At 40.9% G+C, this 26,609-nt stretch overlaps 1 protein-coding gene across 6 annotated transcripts in view; it reads right to left on the reverse strand.

The window, feature by feature from the left end:
- Positions 1-283: 283 nt before the first annotated feature.
- The window catches only part of ppp1r9a (protein phosphatase 1, regulatory subunit 9A), a 321,619-nt gene continuing 295,293 nt past the window's right edge, over positions 284-26,609 (reverse strand). For 2 of the 6 annotated variants that reach the window (XM_080207861.1, XM_080207839.1), the window contains 4 exons: positions 21,755-21,874; positions 11,182-11,205; positions 7,473-7,655; positions 284-4,532 (listed from right to left, as the gene is read on the reverse strand). In XM_080207861.1, the coding sequence (XP_080063987.1) occupies positions 4,329-4,532; positions 7,473-7,655; positions 11,182-11,205; positions 21,755-21,874 (531 nt within the window). In that variant the 3' untranslated portion in view covers positions 284-4,328. Of the gene's footprint in view, positions 4,533-7,472; positions 7,656-11,181; positions 11,206-21,754; positions 21,875-26,609 lie in introns of those variants that run through there. The other 4 variants (XM_080207852.1, XM_080207847.1, XM_080207856.1 and 1 more) reach the window with 4 other exon arrangements.

Below are 26,609 nucleotides of genomic sequence, written 5' to 3' on the forward strand. Positions count from 1 at the left end.
ACAGATAGGATTTTATTGAATATAGTTTCAATTTCTGGGAATTTATGAGATACCATCATAACTGAGGATATAGCTCATGGGACAATCTAAACATAGCAAATACTGGTGGATGTATTCTTGCAGAAAGTTAGTATTAAACATAATACTAAGGTTATTAAAAGGTAATTCAGCATTATTTTAGAATAAAATAGATGCTTGGTGAGAATATTATGAATAACATTGGGCAAAACACATTTTTCAAGGATAGTGGAACATAAAATGTGAAAGAAACACAGTTAAGACATTTCAATTCTTGTCACTTTTAATGCATTTGTTGTCTGACAACAATGCTACTCATTGGCAAGTTGTTTATTTACATTAACTAACATTAGTTCATCACAGGCATTTTAAATTGAGGAAAGACGGACAAACTACCATTATAAAGCTCCCATCAGTCATGAACATTGAAATAAAACATTGAGGAATGTAATTCTGTAAACACAACATAGGAATACAGTACATCACTAAGCACAGACGACTAGGTTCAGGCACGGTTCTAAGGTTTTCATTATCATGCGGTCAGAGGAGCAATGAGAATAGGTCTTCAAATGAGACACCAAGCCATGCTATTTATACACATATTACTCAGAGTAACTTCCTCCATCTTGTGATGCTTCGGTAATACAAACAGAAGGTACACCTGAGCAATTTAAAACAATTTCAACATCCTCAGTGCATTTCTTTAGCTGCCCAGTCATTCTTGAGCTATATGTAACTAACTGTATTACTTCGAAATGAATTAACTGTTGCACAATTCCAAAAAAGGTAAAATCACCAATACAACATTCTTTAATACAGTTAATGTTAAATACCAAAAATCCCTTATTCTGTGCAGGCAATGCATCATATGTTCCTATTATGAATCATTATTTCCACCTTTAATGCTTACTAGATTTATTTATTTTAAAATTAATTGTATGTAAAGTTGATTTTAGGTTACTTTTCCCTCAGCTTCATAAGCATTCAACTGGATAATAGTTTTCTACATCAGAACATGACCCAAAAAAGTAATTTATACCAGACTGGCTGATTATGTTAATTACTGCACTGCAGTATAGCCTTAGTAATTTGTTACCTACCCTTTTGAAGTTTCCACATTAATAGTAAATCTGGAATATTTATCCACCAGGACTTTCATACAACAGAGGCAACTATATGGCACTTGTTTAAAAACATCTCCAACAAATTATCTAACATAAGTTATTAAACTTTAGGATTTGACACACTTAGAAAGTTCTGTACATTGACAAAACTTAAAGGAAGCATGACAAACTGCACGTAACAACAAATGGGAATATTAAAGGAAATGTTTCATTATTACTGCAAAGGAAAATGAATACAGCAGAACATTGCCATATTAAATATTACTGCTCTGCTCAGTAATCCACAGGGAAAGATAGTAATAGCTTTAAAGATAGATACATCCTTTTGGTCAAACTAATCGAAAGGAGGGGCACAATCCATTGTAGAGCATAACATGAACTGACAATCCTAAAATTTTCCTTCTCTTTGAAGTTTTAATATTTATCATTGGGGTAGATGATACTGCAGGAAGCCAAGAATGGATAACTAAGAAGAATGGATGGCCTCTTAACAGTAAGCAATAGGAAAATATATTGTAGCAATTGGAGAGTAGAAGTATAACTAAATGCAGCACGGTGGCCAGAAGATACAAGTGCAGTACATCATAGCACTTTTCTGAAGAGACCAGTAGCACAAATTGAGTTTGGTTCCAATTTATTTAAATTGGCTGCACTATGCTGTAAAACTGTTGAGCCTTCTGACCAGTACTGTTTATGTGTATACAGATCCTCTTTGTCAATAATCAAACATTATTGACAAATCTCTGTATTAACAGATGAATCAGTCTGATACACTTTGAATCACTAAATGCATTAATAGCACATATCCAAAAAACTGAGCTGTAGCAACACATCTCCAATCAGAATTATAATAAACCTCTTTGATGATAGGAGAAATGGCCTATAACAAATCCACTAAATTAGTTTAATTAAATGCCCATACTTGTCTGCTGCTTAATTTCAAACAGTTATGGTGAAAGTGCGTATTGTCACATGTTGAATATATTTCATTGTCAAAATGTATACGAAAATATATTCAGCTATTTGGTGCTGTTGCAGTCTTCAATTGCTTTAAATAAAATGTGAACTACTGGCTCTAATTAATAACAGAAGCAGCTATAAACAAAATTGACTATACAATGATGGGGAAGACATGAAACAGACGTTTTTGGCTGTTCATTGCAGTTGCTCATTAATGATGTGCATTGCTTCTGTTTACATTGTACAATACGTAGGTACAAATCTATTTACATCACTAAGAAACAAAGGGAATAGTTCTAATCCAAAAAACATACAAAGGGCTATGCAAATTACATTTTCAGATACATTTTTAGGGCAGTTTTAAAAATTTGCTCTAGAATGTTATGTAATGTTATGTCAACATAGCTATCTGGCAAACCCCTCAAACCATGTAAGATAATATGTGGACATATAAAAATAAATATGCTGTTCACATATTAAATAACAGTGTTATGAAATTTACCTTCATGTTTTTAGAAGTTTGGGCATTGACTCAGTAGTATTCAAATGAGGAGTCAGATACTTCATGTCTACTAAAACTAATTGTAGGATAAACTCAGAGCTGATTTGGGAACAGTAAAATGGGTCAAATCATGAGACACACATATGCATATTTACCATAAAAAAGTTATCAATATAGACAAAGCAAACATGTTTCCTTAACATATGATGGGACCCAAAAACTTTAATACAATATCTTCCTACTGATTTTGCTGAATTGACACATAACTGAATTTATGCACTTAAAAGTGGAATAAAAAGATGACATTCTGTAGAAATTCTTTAAGCACTCAACAAGAGACTGATCAGATTTTTAAAATCATGGCTCTGATTGACTAATCACCCTTTTCCATCCCATTTCCCAGGTCTAAACAAATCCCTTACGATCCTTAGCAATATAAAATTCCACATAAATGTTTTTATATTTGTTACTCAGCCAGTTAAAAATCAATTTCAATAACAAATTATAAATCATTATATTTTGGCCCAACATATTGAATTTGTTTTAAATATAATCCTCACTCTGGAAAATCTTCAATATGGCAGCTAAACACAGTTATCTACATGTGACTTTAAAAGGGAGTACTAAAACTTTCAGTTAACCTCCATGAAACTTATGTAATAAATATAATACAGAACAATGGAGTGCACAGTGACATTCCACCACTTGTGTAAATTTCCTTTATATCATTACAAAAGCTTTCTTACTGGTGAAGTAAAATGGGTATTCACCCTTACCACAGCTATATGCTCCAACAAACAGTGATACTGCAAGAAGTATTATGTGGGATGTCCATTAAGTTTCAGTGCAATACGCAGGTCTTAGAAATTGCTTATTCTAGGCCCTATACAGTTTATACCTTTCATTTAAAGGAAATAAAATACCTTGGTGAGAAAACTATTTGCAAATACAGTAATTTTATGTAACGCAGAGATTTGAGAAACTGTAAACTCTTTTGTTCTCAAAGATATGAAGGCTCTGGGAAAAGGCAGCAGTTCATGAAAGGACCAAGTTGCTTCTTCTTTTTAAACTTAAAAAATTGGCATCTAAATACTGATAGTAATATTATTTTCATTTAGACTTCAGTAGTTTCTTGTAGAAATACTTAAAAAGGGACAAAGATTATCCACATCTCATTTTTTTTAAAGACTGCATGAAAATAAATATTACAATTGTATGGCCTTAATTTCCAAGTCTAACACTTAAGAGTCATACATTTGTAAGGCCCTCTATTAGGATTCAACCAGTTTGGTGCTAAAGCATGGGTTTTTGATAAGCGAGGGGATTAAGGGTTATGGGGAGAGGGCGGGAATGTGGAACTGAGCCACGACAGATCAGCCATGATCTTATTGAATGGCGGGGCAGGCTCGAAGGGCTAGATGGCCTACTCCTGCTCCTATTTCTTATGTTATGTTCTTATGAAATCGCGGAAGTAATACAGAAGGCTGCAATAGGTGCCAGTTTGTGGAATGATAAATTTAACAGCAGTACAAAAATGCCATTGATTTTAGGTCCTTTTACGATGGCTGCCAAAACATCACTAATTCTGAAGTATTTGGAAAATGTGATCTGAAGTGCATTTTTCTCAAAATCCATACATGCCGTCAACTCTACTGCACATGACAATGCAGTTTGGGTTAATATTAAAACCCTTTCAAGTCTTTCTTAATAAGCCTTTACTGGTCTTACTCAGTGTCTGGTTCTACTGCTGGAAATGAAGACTTGCTTTTCTTATTCTTTTTCAGAAGTTGTTCCTGTTCCTTTTTTCTCCGTTTTTCCCTTTGTTTTTCTAATTTCTGTTGCGCTTTACGGGCTTTTTCAACTGATGACTTCAGTTCTTTTAGCTTCTTTTTAATGACTGCCCGATCTTGAGATACAATACCTAATGCCTGGAGTGAAGAAACACTCAGAACTGTAGTTAACATAAAATAAACAATCATTTTGATTGAACACCCACCCTGGCAATCAATGCAATAATATTACTAAAAGTGCTTTAAATACACAGCAAATTTGTCAACACCAATAAAGAGAAGGGACAGTTAATATTTTGGTTAGAAATCCTTTGTCAAAACTGAAAAAGTAAGGTAACTAAAACTTTAAAGACTAACCAAAATTAGGAGGGAGTCAGTGAACAACTGAGAAAGATTATGGAGCCAAATATTCCAAACACTCCAATTCTAAGTAGCTCATTTCTTTTCCTCAAGTCAGCTAAATGTATGATGTATACTTCAGTTTGTTAACACCAAATAAAATTACAGATTACTGAGAATCACGTACATCTTCATTTGTCTGATATGATGTGAATACTCTCCTCCTTTAGGTACAATATTCACAGTACTAAAGTAGAGCTCAGAACATGTCAAGGCTTGATCAAAACTTTTAAATCTGTCAGGGGTATTGAAAGGTGAATGTGGAGTGGATGCTTTCTCTTAGTAGAAAATCTAGAACTGGGGGTCACTGTTTAGAAATAAGGGGTCATTCATATAAGAGGGCGATGAGGAAGAATGTTTTCTCTCAGAGAGTCGTGAGTCTCTGGAACTCTCCCTCAAAAGGCAGTGGAAGCAGAATCTTTGAACATTTTTAAGGCAGAACTAAATAGGTTCTTGGTTAATGAGGGGTGAAAGGGTATCAGGGGAGGCAGGAATGTAGGGTTGAGATTACAGTCAGATCAGCCATAATCTTAGTGAATGGTAGAGAAAGCTCAAGGGGCCAAGTGCTTTACTTCTGCTCCTAATTCATATGTTTGTAAGGAATCTCAAAGGTGAATTTTAACCAGTTAAAACTAAGGGTACGATCTTATGAAAACATTGAAGTGTTGAATGAGTGAGAAAAAGAGTGTGTTTCAGACATGTTTTTGGGCGAGTCTGACAATGCAATCTTATGACACTCACTTTTTTGGATTTAAGCGTGATTCTCACCAGTTTCGGGGTGGGGGGGGAAGAAGAGAGAAAAAAAGAGAACCTGAGCTCACCAGCTACGGACTGCTCAGGTTACCATTGCGCTAGTGCCCCGATCTCTCAATGAACTGGGAGAACTCCTGCCCCCCTCTCCCCCTCCCCATGGACATACCCCTCCCTCATCGCCGGTGGCTGTGTTACAGCCGCCGCCCCCCCCACCTCAAGGCCACATGGGGACTTCAATGACCTCCTAAGTCTCCTGCCTGGCCATCATGCCTGGACTCCGCTGGTGGAGACCAGCTTTGATTCTCGCTGTGTGAGGTCTGACCCGCGAGATGCTAAGTGTTTACAGCCTGTAAACAGCCAAGCTGACTGTGTGATATCAATGTGTAAATCAGCTGTGTACCCAAATAGGGAGCAAAGCCGATCTTGTTGGCAAAATAGTGCCAGTTGCATTGTGAAAACGGACACAAATCTGATTTTTCGCTCCGTATGTAATCCCACCACCAGGCCACACCAATTGATGAGCAGGACAGTGTCATAAGATTGTGCCCTAGGAATCTTACCAATAACAGCATAAGTAAGCTTTTGCTACTTGTCCAGTTAGGACTGCCTATACATTTGGACATTGATTTGTAGTGTTATTTGCAATGAAGTTGGAAGAATCCTAGTCTCCAGTGACAGACGTACTTTTCCACGTTCCATCAGCGGTTCAATGTCTGATCAATAGTACCCTATTGCATCTCCCTGACTCAGTTTTCAAGTTACTCAGGCTGCCTTGGAGGATCAACTCGTATCCATCATTAGGGGTGTTTGCATTGGATTCTCTAGCGACTTCAATTATCTCCCAAACCATAAGCAAAATATTGCATATGCTGGCATTCTAAAGAATTAGAGAAATAGAGTTTTAGAGTTTCTTTGGAGCATAGACCAGACATAAGACTGAATTTTCAAGACGGTGAGCACAGGGGCCTGCCACCCTGAGAATCGCAGGAAACAGACCAGCTGCTATTTTATTGTTAACTGTGCTATGATTGGCAGTAGGCAGGAGCTCCATCCACTGTAGGATGGAAGTCCTGTCTTGGATACAGCACAGTAGTGGCCAGAAGAAGATCTGCAGCACTGTATCTGAACCTAAGTCCTGGTACTGCATTTCAGGCGAGTACCAGAGTGAATGGGTACAGGATGCCTTGGAGGATAGGGAGAGGGAGAGGTTGATCCCAATACCAAGAATAAGTTGGGATGGGGAGGGAGAGTCAGAGCACTCAGGTTCCTCAGGGGGAGGATGGCTGAAATCTGAAGACACTTTAAGTGGCCTGTTAAGGGGCTTAAGAGGGAAAGGGATGGTTTGCCCTCTGAGGCTCTGCCCAATCAACATAAAATTGTGTCTAGGTAGGAGCAGGTGGAATCCCAGAGGGAATCCCATCCATGTAATACTATATTCCCTCAGAATCCAACTGGAGGGGTGGGGGGGAATGGAAGCAAGCTTTACACTCTGGGCCATGTAAAGAGATGTTACGATAGTACCAGTGGCAAAAGGATGAAATTACCATTATAAATGGGACATAGGAATTTAGAAAGTAAAGCCTGACTATGGATGTAAATCCAAGATTTAATATATCACAATTATAATAATCTATCACAATTCTCATATCCATGGTACCTGGTGCATTCAATTAGTCAGCATCCATTTATTTGTGGCAGAAATACTTCATATGATATCTGAGCATGCAGTAATAAAACATGCAACACATGTTACTGAATTCTTAATTTGAGAACTCATTTCTTCACTTTTGTACCTATTTTTGGGTTATCTTTCTGAGGCAGCTTGAGTTGCAGGCTTTCCTTTGCCAGGTGAGAAGGTGTGGTATACCATTTCTATTTTAAAGTTAGCTGAGCTAATAAATAAAGTATTTTTTAGAATTTATATACCTTAAGTTTGCTTCCATCCAGTTGCAGCAATTGTTCTCCATCAATGCTTTTGGCAGTAAATTGTGGAATATACTGTTCCATGTTCAATCCCATAAGCCAATGAGAAACCTGATGGATGCTCCAGTCCAAAACTGCACGAGTCTTCCACTGATTGTGTTTTGGTGACTGCTCTTCATCGAGGATCTTTCAGGAAGGAACAATATAGAAATTCACAGCAACAACTGTGATAATGATAATTTCTTTATAATAAATAATTATATATATAGTGAAACTATAGGTTATCAGCAGAAAAGGTTGCGTTCATTAACATTCTCGTAATGAGAAGTTAAAATGTAAACTAACCATCATTTACAGAACTAGCTATAGCAAGTTTTCCATTTGTCTCTTGATACTGCAGTATAATTCCCTTAGAGACCCTCACAAGCTCCAGGATTAAATGTGAGATACATTTCTGCATTACAGTTGTTTTCTTAAACTCTTTTTCCCCTCATTGCAGGGCAGAAATTGTTCAGAAATACGTGAGTTTTATAAAAAGTAGAGTGTGAAGGAAAGAAGCAACTTGCTGAGTGAAAATTGAGCAATATCAATAATCTGATTTTTTTAAAATGAGTAATGAATCAAAAATGCCCATTAGTCTGTAAGGGCATATGCGTGTCTGACCCCTTTCCAGTCTCAGTGTTTGCAAACTCAACCTCACCCCGTCAGAATGGATGAAAACATATGTTGGTGTGAGGGTGATTAACAATCTTGAAACTTGGCGTGAGCCTCTTTCCCCCTCACATGTGGACACCCTCACCCTTTCACACACATTCCCGCTCTCGCACACGATCCTTCTCTCTCACATGCACAATCTCATACTGTGAACAGGTATCCCGGCTGGGGCGGGTGGATTGCAGTAGCTCTGCTAGCTCTCTCAGCAAATGGTGGGTGCAAGCCCTGTACTTCAATGCATTGAGGGGGAGAGGGGTCAGAGGTGTGTGTGGCATGTGTGACTTGTCCAGGAATGCTCAAAAATGTTAATAAGCAAGTAGGTTGGTTACCAATCTATTTTGCATAATATTTTTGTCAGTCAGTCATTTTGTGTGAGGGCATTTTTATATATCAAAAAATACAAAAATCAGGAAGCACTGAAGAAAAATGATTTTAAAAACAAAATGTTTTTGGGGCTGCACAGTGGCTAGCACTGCTGCCTCACAGCTCACTGCCTGTGTGGAGTTTGCACATTCTCCTCACATCTGCAAAGGTTTCCGCCGGGTGCTCCAGTTTCCTCCCACACTCCGAACACATGCAGGTTAGGATGATTGGCCAGGCTAAATTGCCTCTTAATGTCCCCAGAGGTGTAGGTTAGAGGGATCAGCAAGATAAATATGCAGGATAATAGAGGTAGCACCTGGATGGGATTGTTGTTGGTGCAGACTTGATGGGCCGGATGGCCTCCTTCTGCACTGTAGTGTTTCTATGATGAAAGATCAACAGCACATTACAGGACTGACCTGGAAAGAAACATCAACCCATAGCACACCTGAGCCCTAATTCAGTTAGCTCATTTGGGTTGATAACATGGAGGGAACAAGGTATCACCTCCTATGGCAGGAATGGGGGATAGCTCATTATTACCAAGCCTCCAAATTTACTTAATCATAAACAATCACCTGCATCCCCCAGCTCCCCAGAGTTGTGGTTCATATGAGCCTTGCAGTTTGTACATTCAGCCACCAGCCTGGATAGCTAAACTTCCCGGACAAGTGGCAGGGCTCCTGAACACTGCTCAAGCCCTACAGCTGTTACTGCAGTGTAAGGGTGGGTGAGATATGTTAGTGACAGCATAATCCCCTCTGGAAACAATTCAGAGGCAGCACAGATGCTGCCAAAGTGGGGATGGCTGCATGCTTAATCCCCTCAGCCTTTGTATCCCTTTCCCCTCAAAGTATAAACCCCTTACAACGTACCACCCAATGGCTAATGGTCCAGGAGTAGCTCTCAACCCCATTTAGGCACATTGCTTTCATCCCGTGTTAACTCAGTGGTTGCTCCCCCACCCAGCACCTTCACGTGAGCACCCAGAATCCGTCTCAGGACTCAACAAAGGTGCCTTGAGCTGCAGAAGATCACACTAATGCCTCACACTGCCCCCCTATAAAAGCCGCACTAATGCTATCTTCCCAATGCCCACCCAGGACCAGAGGCCCACACCAGCCTGCACCTAACCATCCCGATACTTAGCACCCACATCCCATCCCTAAAGCCTCCCCCATCACCCACTGACCCAAGAATGTCTTATCTGTCTCCTCCCTAGCCTCTCTGGTGTCCCCTCTCCACAGGACTACCTGGTGGGTAGTGGTGATCTGCATGTTTACCTTCAATATTCCCCCTAGGAAGTGAGGTTTCCAAGTTCACGTTTGTAAATCATGCCGGCATGAGGTTTTACTATCTAATAAAGGTGAAAGTCATGGCAGATTGGAGATTACGTTTTATGATTTTCCTGACCTTTGTTGGTGGGAGCATCATTATATTGCCTGTGAAGGGTGGGGAAACTTTGGGCCTATATTGCCATTTACACATATGGCTATCACAGGCTCAAAATCACTCCCTAGAGAGCAGTTTTATGTCTGATTTTTGCAACTGGGACAAAGTGCTGGGTCACCGAGGTCAGTCTATCATGCAGTTATCCCCACTTTGGCAGCATCTGCGCTGCCTCTGAATTGTTTCCAGAGTTGGTGGGCACAACTTCCACTACACCCCTATTCCCAAAACGAAAATCCGACCATAGGGACTGTTTTCCAGGAGCTAGGTTCACAGATCTGGCAATTATGCCCTCCCAATCCAGGCACGAAAATTCAGTCTTTGCTGTCTGAACTGCTTTGCTCCTCCTCCAAAACCTGTGAGAAGTACTGCAATTGAATAGATGAAACAGTATGAAGTTGAATACTTACATGATAAATATGCACCAGAAAAAAAAGTATGTCCATTCCAGTGTAAATTTTTAATGGCACAAGTCTTGATTGCTGTCAAATTTCTCTAGTACTGCAAATGAACTTTGAAATGAATGGAATCCCATTCTTCCAGATTTTAATTGCTTTAAAATTGAAATAGAATGATTTTTCTTTACATTTTCTTTCTGTCTCCATCTCTCTCAATCTCTGTTTCACTTTCTGTACCTGATTTGATGATTGAATTCTAACTGACATTCTTGGTTCAGACTCTCCTTGTTTATTAACAATCTTTCAGTATTATTGGCTAAGGAAATACACCCTTGTTCACAATGCCAAATTCCCTGCAAAAGGTGTCATGGCATTTGTCTTTCTAATTGCAATAATTTCAAGTGCAAAATTTCCTTAAAGTCTGTAAGCGAGCTTAAGCTGTGCATTTGCTGCTGAGAGCAAAATCCAGCCCAATGTATTGCAAGCTAATTATATTCTGAATTTCAAATAACTATCATTGGTGATTATGTGCAATTAATTTAATTGCTAAATAATGTTTTCCAGATAATGAGTTTGAGCCAAAAGATTTACCCATTGAGTCACATAATTCCATCTACATATGCAGCGCCCCAAGAGCAAAACCACATGAACTACACATAATATAGAATTTTTGACAATATTAGATTACATTTTGATTGGGATGCAACACACAAAATGCTTCACACAAGGTTAATGAGGAGGTTAAAAAATTAAAATTAACATGCTGGATATCTTTTCAAGCATCTCACCTTATCATCTATCATATCCAGGCTCTGCCAAGATAGCAAGAAAAATGAAGGAAGAATATTTCAGAACACAAAAAAGTAAGCAAATACATTAATAAAACTTATTAGCTCTCAAATAACCAGCAGGAACAACTTGCCCAATTTGGAACATTTTTTCTTTCGCACCAACAAAATGAAGACCAATTGGTTGCACTGAGTTATGAGAAAAAATAATATTGCTCTTTTAAAAAATATGTTGCATTCAAATGGTCTTACTTTCATTCCAGAATAACAGCCTTGCTATCTTCATGTTTTAGCAACTGTTTCTTAAGTGATTCCAGGATGCAGAATGTATTTAAGGAATTACATAATGTGATGGGAAGATGTCAAGATTTGTATTCTAGAGAAATGAGATCATACAAGCCACACAGCCTTCTTCAACTAAATCTTTCCAGTTATTTTCTGTTTTAATCTTGTCTCCTGTTTTCATGGGCAGGATGGGACTGAGAGGTATAATGTGATGGACAACTCATGACAGCGCAGGGAATGGCAAACTTTTCCATGTTCAATACCATTGATCTGTCCCAGGTTGAACATAACACATAGACCAGATGCAGAGCACCTTATGGAATTGAAAATACTGAAATGAAGACCTGCCAAATTTAATGATAGGGCTGCATTTGGATATTTTTTGTCCATTTCAGGGGGTCTAAAAGAGGAGGTGATGTCGCATTATTAAGGAATCAGTTACTACAATAAGGAGGGGCAATATCTTGGAAGGATATTCAAATGAAGCTTTGTAGGTAACATTTAAGAATAAAAAGTGGGAGTCACATTCCTGGGAGTATCATAGGCCCCCAAACAGTCAGAGAACAAGAGAAGCAGATATGTAAGCAATTCACTGAGGTGTGTAAAAATAATAATAATAGAGGTTTCAACCTTCCCAACATCAATTAGGGTAGGCATAGTTTAAAGGGTTTAGAAGGAGCAGATATCTTGAAATGTGTTCAGCAGAACTTTTCCTGTCAATACGTTGAAGGTCCGACACAGGAAAGCACAGTGCTGGATCTAATTCTGGGGAATGAAGTTGACAGGTTTTCAAGGTGGCAGTGGAGGAGCATTTCAGTAAAAGCAACCACAACACTGTATGATTTCAGTTTGTTACAGAAAAGGAAAAAGATGGGCTGCAAAAAATAGTTTGGGTTGAGTGAAGGTAGATTTTATTAAAATAAAGCAGAAACTAGCTAAAGTAGATGGGAACAGCTTCTTGTGGAAAATCTACAGCAGAGAAGTACAGGGGGTTCATAGTGGAAACGGGAGAGTACAGACCCAACATGTTCGCCGTGAAATATAGGAGCAAAAAGCCCAGAGAACCTTGGAGCCCTTAGGAATATTCAAGGCCGGCTAAAAAATAAAAGAGTGAGTAAATAAGTAGCTTAAGGATACTCATGGCAGGACAGCTTGCACCTGTGATATGCTCCTCCTGTGCTATGTGGCAAATTATTGAAGCTTCAGCAGTCCCTAGAGACCATGTATGCAGGAAGCTAACTGCATTCGCAGATCCGGAGCTGAGGGTGGATACATTATGGAGCAACCACGATCCTGAGCAAATCATGCAAAGCATGTTCAATGAGGTGGTCACACCGCAGGTGAAGACTTAACAGGCATAAAGGGCATGGATGACCACCAGATAGAGGAAGGCAGGTGGTGCAGAACTACCCTGCGGCCATCCCCCTTTCTAGTAGATATACTGTTTTGGACACTGCTGGGGGAGATGACTGTGCAGAGGAAAGCAATGACACCCAACAGATGACATCTTAGAAGGCTCTTCTGTTGTTTGTCCATCATCATCGATGAGGATCTTGACTTCATTAGTCATTTTGAGGCTGGTTGTGGTGTGTCGAAAGATGACTGATCAGGCCAATTTGGGCACGGAACGTCCTGCCATGTATTGGACAGACTTGTTTAGACACTGTAGTTGCTGCGTTGGTGAGTCTGGACTTGTGGAGCTCGCGCTTAAGTTGTGCTTCAGCAACACACCTTGCTTCATAAGCTTGACAACCTTTGTGGACGAGGAAGCACCAGGTAGGGCAGTTTTGCGCCAGCGTTTCCCAGGCGGTCATGTCTATGTCAAGCGACTTCAGGGAGGCCTTGAGTGTGTCTTTGAAATGTTTCTTCTGCCCTCCATGCGAGCATCTTCCAGCAGAGAGTTCCCCAAAAAGGAGCTGCTTGGGTATGCACTTGTCATCTGTATGTCAGGCATGACCTGCCCACTGGGTCTGCGCTCTCATCAGCAGTGTGTGGACTGGTGGTGGACTTGCTCTAGAGAGAACTTAAGTACTTTGTCTTGCCATCTGATGTGTAATATTCTGTGAAGACAAGTCATGTGGAAATGATTGAGCTATCTTGCATGCCTTTGATACATAGTCCACGTTTCACAGGCATACAGGAGGGTAGTGAGTACTGTGGCGCTGTAGACCTTCAGTTTTGTTCCTGGGCTGATTCCTCGACGTTCCCATACAGTGCAGCACACACTACCAAAAGCAGAACTTGCCTTTGCTATTCTGCAGTTAACTTCTGTATCAATAGTCACTGCTTGGGAGAGGGTGCTGCCAAGATAAGTGAACTGGTCCACTGCCTACAGTTTCTGCCCTTTGATTGTGACTATGGGTTCTGTGTACAGTGTGTGAGGAGCAGGCTGGTGCATGACTTCGGTCTTTTTAATGTTGATGATGAGTCCAAAGTTGTCACAAGCCATGGAAAATTTGTCCATGCTGACTTGTATCTGTTGCTTTGAACCAGCATACAGGGCACAGTCATTGGCAAAGAAGAAGTCACTCAGAACAGTCGCTTTCACTTTGGTAACAGCTTGAAGTCTCCTCAGGTTGAAGAGCTTCCCATCCACTCTGAACTTGAGGCTGATTCCAGCAACACTGTCCTGGAAGGTATCATTCAGCATGGCAGTAAACATCATGCTGAACAGCGTGGGTGCGAGCAAACAGCCCTGTTTGATGCCATTGGTGACTGGGAATGCCTCAGAAGATTCTCTGCCATCCAGTACTCTGGTCATCATGCCATCATGGAACTGGCGTACCATCTGACTGAATTTGGGGGAGCAGCTGAACTTTGACATGATCCTCCACAGGCTTTGTCAGCTTAGTGTCGAAGGCTTTCGTGAGGTCAACAAAGTTATGCAGAGCTCGCAATTCTGCTCCTGAAGTTGGCGCGCAGCAAAAATCATGTCAGTAGTCACGCGACCTTTGTGGAAGCCACACTGTCACTCTGGAATCAGGCCCAGCTCCAGATGAGTGACCAGACGATTTAGCTGAACTCTTGCAAGGGCTTTTCCTGTGATGGAGAGCAGCGAGATTCCTCGGTGGTTGTCACATACTTGCCAATTGCCCTTCCTCTTGTAGGCGTGTATAGTGGAAGCAGCTTTAAGTTCCTGAGGAATGGATTCTTGCTTCCAAAAGGATTGGAACAACTTGGTGAGCTTCTCGACAAGTACAGGACCTGCAGCTTTGTAGATCTCTGCGGGTATGGTATCTGCCCCTGGGGCTTTGCCACTGGATAGCTGGCTGACAGCTTTCGTGACTTCAGTTGCTACCGGTGGGTTATCCATGGCATTGCTGACATCAACCTGGGGAATCCTGTCTACTGCCTCATCATTAATAGATGATGGTCAGTTGAGGACGGTTTCAAAGTGTCCAGCCCCCGTCTGCAGGATCTGAGCACTCACTATAATAAGAATAGTACCATCTGTACTCAGGAGGGGGGAACTCACGAGAGATTGAGGTCCATAGAGACTGTTGAGGGCTTCATAGAACCGTTTCAAGACGTTTCTGTCAGTGTAACCCTGTACTTCATCTGCCTTGGCACTCAGCCAGGCATCCTGCATTTTACGCAGTTTATTCTGGACTGTCCTGCAAGCACTGGTAAAAGCATTTTTCTTGGCAGTTCATGATGGGTTGTTCTGACAGGCCCGATGAAAACGGTGCTTTTCAACAAGTAGAGCCTGTATCTCCTCATCATTCTCATCGAACCAGTCATGCTGCTTGCGGGTAAATGGCCCAAGTATCTTCAGTGCAGATGTACGGACAGCATCCCTGAAGCATTCCCAGTCGACCTCAGTGCTGCCTGTGAGGTGTAGGTCAGCAAGCTTGATTTCTAAGTCTTCAGCCAGTGCTGAAGCTATGCTGGGGTTCTTTATCTTGGCCGCATTGATTCTTTTCATAACCTTGCTTCCTTGTGGTCGCCTCTTGGGTCTAATGCGGAGCCTCATTTTGGAGACAATGAGCCTGCGATCTGTCCAGCAGTCAGCACTATGCATGGCCTTGGTCACTCTGACATCCTGCCTGTCTTTTCTCCTGACAATGACATAGCCAATAAGATGCCAATGCTTAGAGCGGGAATGCATCCAAGAGGTCTTGTTACGGGTTGTGTTGGTGATGAGGAGAGTTCTGCTGCACAGGTCTTCATTAAGAGCAGGCTGTTACTGTTACACTTGCCCACTCCATGCCTCCCAGCTAATTTGCAGAGTCACACACTACTCTTGCATTGAAATCACCAAGCAAGATCAGCTTGTTGGTACTGCTCACAGCTGATGTAGGGCATCTAGTTCTAATGAAGCCGTAATGGGTAGAACTTAAAACCAAAAAGGAGCAATGACATTGCAGGGAGTGTGCTATAAAGCCCCTAACAGTCTGTGGGAAATAGAAGAGCAGATATGTAAGATTTCAGAGAAATGCAATAGGATAGTGACAGTGGGGATTTCAACTTCCCAACTTTAACTGGAGTAGTCATAGCGTGAAAGGTTTAGAGTTTAAAGATAGCTGAATTCTTAAAAATGCATCCAAGAAAATTGTTTAAGCTAATACGTAGAAGATGCGACAAGGGAGAGGCCAACTCAGGACTTAATTTTAAGTAACAAAGCCGGGCAAATGATTGAAGTATCAGTGGGGGAGCATTTTCCAGACAGCAATCATTACTCCCATTACATTCAAGGTTGTTATGGAATAGGACAAAGATGAGCCTGAAATCAAATGTCCTAAACTGGGGGAAGGCTGATTTTCCTAAGATATGATTTGACCAGAGTGGAGTGGGAGCAGGCACTTTCAGGTAAATCTGTGATGGAACAGTGCAACATGTTCAAGAAGGAAATAGGGAGATTATACGGCCAACCTGTTTCGATAAAGAAAAAGGATGGCACCGACAAATCCAGTGAACCTGGCTATCAAGGGATATACAGCATTGGATAATTTGAAAAAGGGAAGTTTACAGCAGATATCGAGGGCTCAAAACAGCAGAAGCCCTAGAGGAGTATAGAATGCATAAGGGGGAACATAAAAGGAAAGTAAGATATACTGGTAGATACAATAAAGGAAAATCCTAAAGGGAAAATACTGGAAAATTTCAGCAGGTCTGGCAGCATCGGTAAGGAGAGAAAAGAGCTGACGTTTTGAGTCCAGATGATCCTTTGTCAAAGAAATATGTGTGGGGAACCGGAGGACATAGGTAGGGTTCTAAATGAGTACTTTGTGTTGATGTTCAGTAGTGAGAGAGATGATGTGGGTATAGAAATCACGTAGAAGTACTGTAATACAGTTAAAGAAATTAACATAGAATGAGAAAAGGTTCTGAGGAATCTAGCAGGCTTAAAAGTAGATAAATTTCCAGGACCTGATGAAATGTGTCCCAGGCTATTGAGTGTGGCAAGGGTGGAAATAACAGGGGCACTAGCAATGATTTTCAATTCTTCTCTGGCCATAAGAAAGATGCCAGAGAGCTAGGTGGGGAAGGAATAAACCAGAAAACTACTAGCCGGTCAATCTAACCTCAGTGGTGGAGAAACTACTGGAAGCAATTTGAAGAAACAGAACTAATTTGCATTTGGAGATGCAGGGATCAATCAAGGGCAGTCAGCATGGTTTTGTTAAAGGGAGGTCATGTCTAACCAACTTTACTGAATTTTTCAAAGATGAGGGCAATACATTTGAAGTAATCTTCTTGGACTTCATAAGGCTTTTGACGGGGTACCACATGGGAGACTGATAGTGAAGATAAGAACCTATGGGATCCAAAGAAATTTGGCAAGTTGGATCCAGAATTGGCTGAGTGGCAGAAAGCAAAGCATGATGATTGAGAGGTATATTTTGTTTGGAAGATTATGCCCAGTGGAATCTCACATGGATCAGTTTTGGGGCTCTTGCTTCTGTGGTTTTGACAAATAATTAAATGTAGGAGGGCTGATATATAAGTTTGCAGATGGTATGAAAATTGATAGGGTGGGAAATAGTGAAATGGATAGCCTTAAATTACAGGAGAATATAAACAGGTTGGTCAGACTGGTCGATTAGTAGCAAATGGAATTCAATCTGGATAAGTGTGAGTTAACACATTTGAGCAGGACAAACAAGACAAGGGAATACATGATTACCAGCAGGATCTTGGGAGACAACAATGATCAGAGAGACCATGGTGTGCATGTACACCTGTCCCTTAAGGTAGCAGGACAGGTGAATAAAGTGATTAAGGCAGCACATGGTATACTTGCCTTTATTAGCCAAGGTAGAGAGCTTAAGAGCAGGGAGGCCATGCTGGATCTATATAAAAGGTTGGTTAGGTCACAGCTACAGTATTGTATGCAGTTCTGGAATAAACATTATAGGAAGGATGTGACAGCACTCGTAAGGTGCAATGGAGATTTACCAAGATGTTGTCTGAGCTGGAGAGTTTTACTTATGAAGAGATTGGAAGAAAGACAGGTTGTTTTCCTTGGAGCAGACAGACTGAGAGGGCATCATGATTGAGATCAATGAAAATATAAGGGGCATAGATAATGCAGACAAGGGATATAAGGTGAGGTGCAGGAAGTTTAGAGGACAAACCTTTTCACACAAAGACTGGTGGAGGCAGACCGTCATGGCATTTAAGACGTATTTAGATGTGCACTTGTGATGCCAAGGCATAAAAGCTTATGGACCAAGTGCTAGAAAATGGGATTAGAATAGTTGGTCAGTTTGTCTTTGACTGGCACAGAATTGATGGGTCAAAGGGCCTTTTTTGGTGCTGTAGACTTTACAGTCAACATGGCTTTGTCAGAGGGAGGTCATGCCTAACAAATTTGATTGAATTTTTCAAGGTGTTGATCGGGTGTGTGGATAAGAGTAGTGAATTTGATGTAATTTATTTGGATTTTAGCAAAGCCTTTGACATGAGAAACTGATAAAGAAGGTAAAAGCTCATGGAATCCAGGGTAACTTGCAAGTCAGATCCAAAACTGGCTTACTGGTAGGGGACAGAGGTTGGTTACTGAAGGCTGCTTGTGTGACTGGAGGACAGTGTCCAGTGGCAAATCACAGGGTTCATTGCTAAGTCTCTTATTGTTCGTGATATTCAGAGATGAGAATGTGGTGCGGGGGATGAGGAATGACAAGAAAGGTTGCAGATGATGTAAAGATTGGTAGGGTAATTAACAGTGAGAAGAAGGTTTTAGGTTGAAGGAAGATATTGACGGATTGGTTAGATGGACAGATCAGTGCCAGATGGAATTTAACCCAAAGAAATGCGAGGTGATGTACTTCGGAAGGAATAACAAGACAGGGGAGTACTCAATGAATGGCAGGGCACTAAGAAGCACAGAGAAACTGAGGGATCTTAGGGTGCTTGTTCACAGATCTGTGAAGGTGGCAGGACAGATTAATTAGATAATTAAAAAGGTGTACAAGACATTTTGCTTTTATCAGTCATGGTATAGATTATAAGAGCAGGAAGGTTATGTTGGAGCTATACAAAACTTTGGTTAGGCCACAGCTGGAGTATAGTATGCTGTTGTGGTTGCTTCACTATAGGAAGGACGTGATTGCATTGGAGAGGGTGCAGAGGAGATTCATCAGGATGTCGCCTGGGATGGCACATTTGAGCTATGAAGAGAGGTTGGATAGGCTTGGGCTGTTTTATTTAGAGCAGAGAAGCCTGAAGGGGGACCTGATTGAGGTGTATAAGATTGAGGGATATGGACAGGGTGGATAGGAAGTAGCTGTTCCCTTTAATTGAATGGTCAATAGTGAGGGGGAATAATTTTAAAGGTGAAGGAAAGCAGGTTTAGAGGGGATTTGAGGATAACTTTTTTCACACAGAGGTTTGGGGTGAGGTGGCGGGGGGGAGGCTGCAATGCACTGCCCTGGAGGGTAGTAGAGGTGGGAAATTTCAAAACCTTTAAATGTGAAACATGCAATTGGAACGTCATAACATTCAAGATGATGGGCCAAGTGCTGAAAAGTTTAAAGTTAAAGTTTATTTATTAGTGTCATAAATAGGTTCACATTAACACTGCAATGAAGTTACTGTGAAAATCCCCTAGTCGCCACACTCTGGCGGCATCTGGGTACACTGAGAAAAATTTAGCATGGCCAATGCACATAACCCGTGTGTCTTTCGGAGTGTGGGAGGAAACTGGAGCACCCGAAAGAAACCCACGTAGATAGGGGGAGAACATGCAGACTCTGCATGGGCAGTCATCCAAGTCAGGAATCGAACCTGGGTCCCTGATGCTGAGGAACAGCAGTGTTAACCACTGTACCACCTTGCCGCCACACTGTGCCACAAAACTAAATAGCGAGTCAGCCAGGAAAAGTAGGATGGGCTGAAGGACTTCTTCTGTATTATATGACTCTATGATTGCCTGACATATTGAGAGACTGGCTTGCAGTTGCGTAGTACAGCCTGCAATAAAAGGCTGAAACTAGGAAGCAGCTGTCTGGTGGGGAAGGAAGATTGGATTGCAGGAAGCTGCGTAGCGTTCTTTGGGCTGCAGATTCATGAGATTGTGAATTGGGCTTCAGATTGCAGGGTGGGCGATTGTGGAGAGACTTTCATAGAAACCATAGAAAATTACAGCTCAGAAACAGGCCTTTTGGCCCTTCTTGTCTGTGCCAAACCATTTTTTGCCTAGTCCCACTGACCTGCACTTGAATCATATCCCTCACACCTCTCTCATTCATGAATCCATCCAAGTTTTTCTTAAATGTTTAAAGTGACCCCGCATTTACCACTTTATCCAGCAGCTCAGACTACAGGTTGGAGAGATTCTGGCATGGCCTTTGGAGTGTGGGTTGGGGAGACCGCAAAAAGGTAGGACTTTATGACCTCACTTGATATTTCCTGCCCTTTGTCTGCCCTTCACCCGCTCCAATTCTGTGGCGGGTAGGGTGGGGCAGTAGAAGTCCGGCACTTCACTCCATGGCTTGGGGAGATTGTGGAGAGTGTTTAAGACTAGAGGTTGTGGAGATTGTAGATTGAGGAAAACTTAGGACTGGGGGATTGAGGGAGATTATGGCATGGACTGTGGTTTGAGATTGGGGTGTTCACTGTGGGTGGGGGCAATATTGGATTGTGCATCACAGGAAGTTAGGAAACTTAATCATGGAGAGGCAGGCTTATTGCAGCTTGGAAGGCTACAAGAAATATTTGTCCTTCAGTCCACAGCAATGTAGGAAAGACATTTATCTGCTAGATCCAACTATTCTAGCCTCTCTTTAGTTGTTTGGTTTTCCCTGAGCCTTGGGAACCTGATCCATACCATTAAACGTTGAGTCTGTTAAAATCTGAGGCACACACCTTCACTAGCATATTTAAATTACTGACCTGCCAATGTACAGCAGATCTCACTCACTTCACCCCCATGACCTCCTGGTTTAAGTAAGTATGGTGGTGGCAGACTGGACTCGGGTTTCACTTTATTTGCCAAATTTAATTGCACTCTCCCCCTCATAAACTGTTGCCCAGTCAAATCATCCAGTCAGCTTTTTTTTCAAATACTCTATAAGCAGCATGTTAATTTCACACAAAACAAAAACAGAAAAATCAGGACAATCTCAGCAGGTCTGATAGCACCTGTGAAGAGAGAACAGAATTAATGTTTCAAGTCTGGATGACTCTTCATCAGAGATGCTGAAATTTTCCAGCATTTTCTGTTTTTTTCCCACATTCTAGCACCTGCAGTAATTTACTTTTATCTTAATGTTAGCTTCACTGGTGGGCAGGAAATGCCACAGCATCTGTAATGCATCATGCAAGGCTATTTGCAACATTCATGTACAGTTCCGGCAGAAAATGCAAAAGCACCCTGGAATCATTGGGTTTGCCTCATATTATTCCATTCAGTTTCATTAAATTGGGCCATGGGAAAAGTACTGCATTCCTAAGGAATAAATTTAGCTTCTGGCAGAATGATTTTGCAACACTTTGGAGTAACCATCATGCATTCATAATCATCACAGTTCCCTCATCAGAGAATAGATGGTAGCACATGTTATTTCCTGACACAAATGGAAGAAAATTGAGAGACATGGACATCAGGCTACTCCTGCCATCATTATAAATGCATTATTGGCATAGGCTGGAAGCAGATCAATCATCAGTCTCAGTTGGACTACTGCACTATACAAGGCAATGCAAAAAAAGAGAAAGTTGAGAAAACTCTTGTCCAGCAAAAAGCTGGGGTTGGGGACGAGTGTGGTTTGGTCCCATGTAAAGACTGACAATAAAATAGACAAAGGTTTTTCAGTTTTGCTTTATCTGATCACAATTTACTTACCTCATCAGAGGATAGCGCCAAAATGGGGGAGCGCCCTGTAGAATTTGGTTCTGCAACCAATCCACTCAAATCAGCAGAACTTGTACTACTGGGGCTAAAGTCATCAATGAAGGTGAAATTCTGTAAATCAAAGATTCTGAATGGTAACAAGTTCTTTAGTGGATGCAACTTGTATGATATTTAAATGAATACTTAAAATAATAATAGTATTCATCTATAAAATGCAATCTCTACTGAAATCAGTAAGAGATGATGAAAGCCATGTAAAGTAAATAGTGGGTGAGCTGATTCTTTTAATGGAAAATGAAAACACATCTGTTTTCCTTCAATTAATTACCTGCTAATGAGATTGCAGGAACAAATGGTTTTGGAAGAGGACTTGGACTTCACCTCATGGGCTATTACAAGAAAAAGTGCAGTCTCTCATTTGTTAAAATAAAAAGTTTCTTTCTTGTTGTTGGAATAGACTTTAGAAATATAGTTTATTGTTTTGCTGTGTGTTTTGCCGTTTTAGTATAAAAACTCTAAAATAAAGACATTTTCTGGTTAAAAAAAGTTCTGACCACATATTTTGTTTGAAAATAGTTCTGGAATATGCAAAGTTATTAAAATTCAAATTGTTGTGCAAAGCCTTGGGAAGGAGATATACCTGCCAATTTGTCTTTGTCATGCTTTTTTTCTGTGTTTTATGGTGAAAAACAAAAATATAATTTCATTAATATCTTGATAGTCATAGAATGGCAATAGCTTTCTGTCCCCATTCATTATGTCTGAGACAGGAACGCAAATACTGTTTACTGTCTCCATCCCCAATATTCTCAGCGCACGATTTCTTACACTTTCTTCCCTATCTCTTCGTATAATAAGTCTTAGAGTCACCCCAGGTAGGACTGCGCAAAGAATTTTGAATTTAAACCCATTTGTTATCGTTCTCTCAAAAAACTATCTAAAGCTATTGAGTTTAATTTGGAGCTGAGCATTTCAACATAGGAACAGGAGAAGCTATTAAGAATAAAAACTGAAAATGTTAAAAAAGCTGAATAGATCAAGCAGCAATTTGGAAAGAGAAACATTCAACATTTTAAGTTAATAACCTTTCACAGAATTGGATAAAGTTAAGGGATGCATCATGATTTAAGGAAGTTGTGTAAAGGTCAGGGAGGGTAGCAACAAGAACAGGCCATTCAGCATCTTGAGCATATTCCACTATTTGATGAGATTTTGGCTTCCCCTTAACAACTTGAAAACTTGGTTCAAATTACCCATAATCTCACAGAATACAATCCTAGTTTGTGCAAAATTGCCCAGTAATTTAAACTTTGGAATCCAGGTATCATTCTGGTAAATCTACCCCACACTCGTTCAAAAGGGAATATATCCTTATTAAGTTATGGTGTCCAGAGATTCTCAGTGCTCCAGGTGAGGTCTAACCAATGTTGTACATAGCTGAATCATGACTTCAACCTCATTATATTCTAGTCCTCTTGACACAAAGATCAGCATTACATTAGTCTTTCTGACTATTTTCTGTACCTGTCCATGACATTTTAATGCTCTGTTTTTTGAGATCCCAAATCACCACTGTTTCTAGCTTTTGATCATTTAGGGAAAAAAACCATGTTCTCTCCACCTTAGGTCCAAAGTGTATGCATTCACATTTACCCACATTGAAATCCATTTGTAACAGCTTTCATTCGCAATCTATCTTTGCGTCATTTGCAAAATTGGATATGTGGTTTTCGATCCCATCATCTAAGTTGTTAATTAATATGGTGAACAGGTGAAGCCACAAAACAGGTTCATGAGTCACAACCTGCCAAATGGAGTAGATCCATTATTTTAATTCACTGTCTCCCACTGCTTAGCAATTTCCTAACCAGGTCAATAATTTGTCTTCAATGGTGTGAACTTCAACTAAAGCTTATAGTCTCTTATGACGTACGGACTTCTGGAAGTCCATACAATTACCATTCAAAGAAATTCTCCTGTTCACTGCTGAGAAGAGGCACACAAGTGGGAGAGGCCAAATGCGAGTGAGACACAATCTAAGTGAGCAGCTCTGGGAATTTGGATCAAAGTAGGAATTTGGTGCAGAGAGGAAATCCCTGCTCTTTTGCTTTCTAACTTTTTCACTCTTCAAAAAAATGGTCCTGCCCTGCTGCAGGAGTAACTAAATGGTTGGTGCACATCTGGTGAGTATCTAGTAAGTGTTTACAGTTGATTCATTAATAAGGTTTAAAATGGTATACGAACTGTTTTGCAAGAACCACAAATAAGCAATTAATTTAAGTAATTATTTAAAACACATTAAGAATGGCAAGACAAGTGATGTATCAAGGCTGCACCATGAGGGAGTTCCTGGATAACATTGTGATCTAAGCCAAACATGTCTGCAGTGTCCAAGGCTCAGTCATTGAGCTGGAGGCTCAGCAGCAGACATTGTAACTCAACGGGAAATGTGTTACCTGGGTGCTTTGTTTTAGGAGGTGGTTACGCCTCTCAGGAAAGGGTCTTCTTGTTTGGAAAGTGGTCAGGGACAGGGACAGAGGGGTGTGACTGCAGCTGAGGAAGGTAAGAGAACTCAGAGTGCAGGACTGTCGGTCAATGCAATCATCCAAAGAGTCTGAAGTTCTCTCAGCTTGTTTGGATGACTGTGGGGCTGCAGGCTGAATGAGCTGACTGGCCATGACGTGGTACAGGAACGCATTCAAGAGGGGAAGCACATAAGAATGCAGTGGTAGTGGGGGACATACAGTGAGGAGGATTAACACAGCAGCAAACAGCCAGAGTCTAAATGGTTAAGTTGTCTGCCCAGTGCCAGGGTTTGGGACATCTGCTTTGGGCTAAAGAGGAAATTATAAGTGGGAAGGAGAGGATCTCACTGTTGTAGTCCATGTAGGTATCAATGACACAGGTAGAATGAGGAAAGAAGTTCTGCATAGACAGTTTGAGGAGCTAGACATTAAATTAAACAAAAGAACCTTCAAGGCTATATGACTGAATTATTATCTCAGCTACATGCAACTTGGCATAAGGTACATAAATTAGAAAGATGAATACATGGCTAAAAGACTGGTGTGGGAGAAATGGGTTTTGGTTTCTGGGGCACTAGGGCCTGAACTGCTGGGATGGCCTACATTTGAACCGTACTGGGACCAAGATTAAAAACCTGGAGAGGTGTGGCTTGGAAGGGAACATGCAGATGATGGTATTCACATTCACCTGCTGTCCTTGCCCTTCTTGGTGGTGGAGATCATGAGTTTCAGAAGTACTGTTGAAGAAGCCTTGGTGAGTTGTTGCCGTGTATCTTGTAGATGGTACACATTGCTGCATTGTGGGTCAGTGGTGGAGGGAGTCAATGTTAAAAGTTGCAGATGGGGCATCAAAAGCAAGAAGGCTGCTTCGGCCTGAATGGCGTTAAGCTTCTTGGGTGTTGTTGAAGCTGCACTCATCCAGGCAAATGGAGAGTATTCTATCACACTCCTATCTTGTGTCTTAGAGGGATAGATAAGCATTTGACAGTCAGGAGATGAGTTACTCACTGCAGAATTCCAATCTGACCTGATCTTGTAGCCACAGTATTTGTATAACTGGTCCAGTTCAGGTACTGATCAATAATATACTCCAGGATGTTGATAGTGAGGTTTCCAAGGATGATATGGCTATTGAATATCAGGGGCAGAGATTCAGGTTCCCTCTTGTTGGGGACAGTCATTGCCTGGCACTTGTGTGCGCTAATGTTTCTTGCCCATTTATCAGCCCAAGCCTGAACATCCTCTTGAAACACTGTCTTCAGCTGTGGCCCTATAGGAATATAGGAAGTGCAAGTGGGAACTTAAGAAAGCAATTAGAAGAGCAAAAAGGAACATGACAAAGGACTTGCAAAAAAGATTAAGGAAAATTCTAAGATAGTCTATAATATATGAAGGAGAAGAAGTTAACCAGGGAACAAGTAGAGCCCATTAGAGACTAAGGCAGCAATTTATGTTTGAAGCCACAGGACATTGGAAGAGTGTTAAATGAATATTTCTCATTGGTCTTCACTCAGGAAAAGAAGAAGAAAGGGACTGTGAGGAACTTTAACAGTTTGACATTGGAAATGAGGAGGTAGTGGCGGTTCTGACAGTTGAAAAATGGACAAATCCCTAAGCCTGGATGAACTGCATTCCAGCCTGCTGGGGGGGGGCAAGGCAGGAAATTGCAGGGGCTCTGACACAAATTTTTAATTCCTTTCAGAGAACTGGAGGACAGCTAATATGGTTTCGCTTTTCAAGGAGGCTAGTAGTGATGAACTAGGGAATTACAGACCGGTGAGTCCGTCCGATGGACAATGAGTCCATCGTCAGCAATAGGGAAATGATTGGAGAAATTTCTGAAGGAGAAAATTAATCTCCACTTGGAAAGGCAAAGGTTAATTAGGGATAGTCAGCATGGCTTTAATAGAGGGAGGTCATGCCTAACAAATTTGGCAGAATTTTTTGAAAATGTGATCGAGTGTGTGAATATGTTGTAGTTTATATGGATTTTAACAAAGCCTTTGACTAGGTCCTACACGGGAGACTGATTGAGAAGGCTGAAGCACATGGAATTCAAGAAAACTTGGCAAAACGGATCTGAAACTGACTTAGTGATAGGACACAAAGGTGGCATTGAAAGCTGTTTTAGTGACTGGAGGTGTGTGTCCAGTGGCATACCACAAGGTTCAGTGAGAGGACCCTTACTGTTTCTTATAAATGACATAGATGATAATGCATTTACAAATGAAATCAAGATTGATAGGATGGTTAATAGTGAAGAAGTCGTCGTAGGGTACAGGAAGATAGTGATGGGCTGGTAGGATGGGCAGATTAGTGAC

This window comes from Carcharhinus amblyrhynchos, chromosome 2 (genome assembly GCF_965287045.1).
Source record: "Carcharhinus amblyrhynchos chromosome 2, sCarAmb.v2.hapA, whole genome shotgun sequence".
NCBI classification, from domain to species: domain Eukaryota; kingdom Metazoa; phylum Chordata; class Chondrichthyes; order Carcharhiniformes; family Carcharhinidae; genus Carcharhinus; species Carcharhinus amblyrhynchos.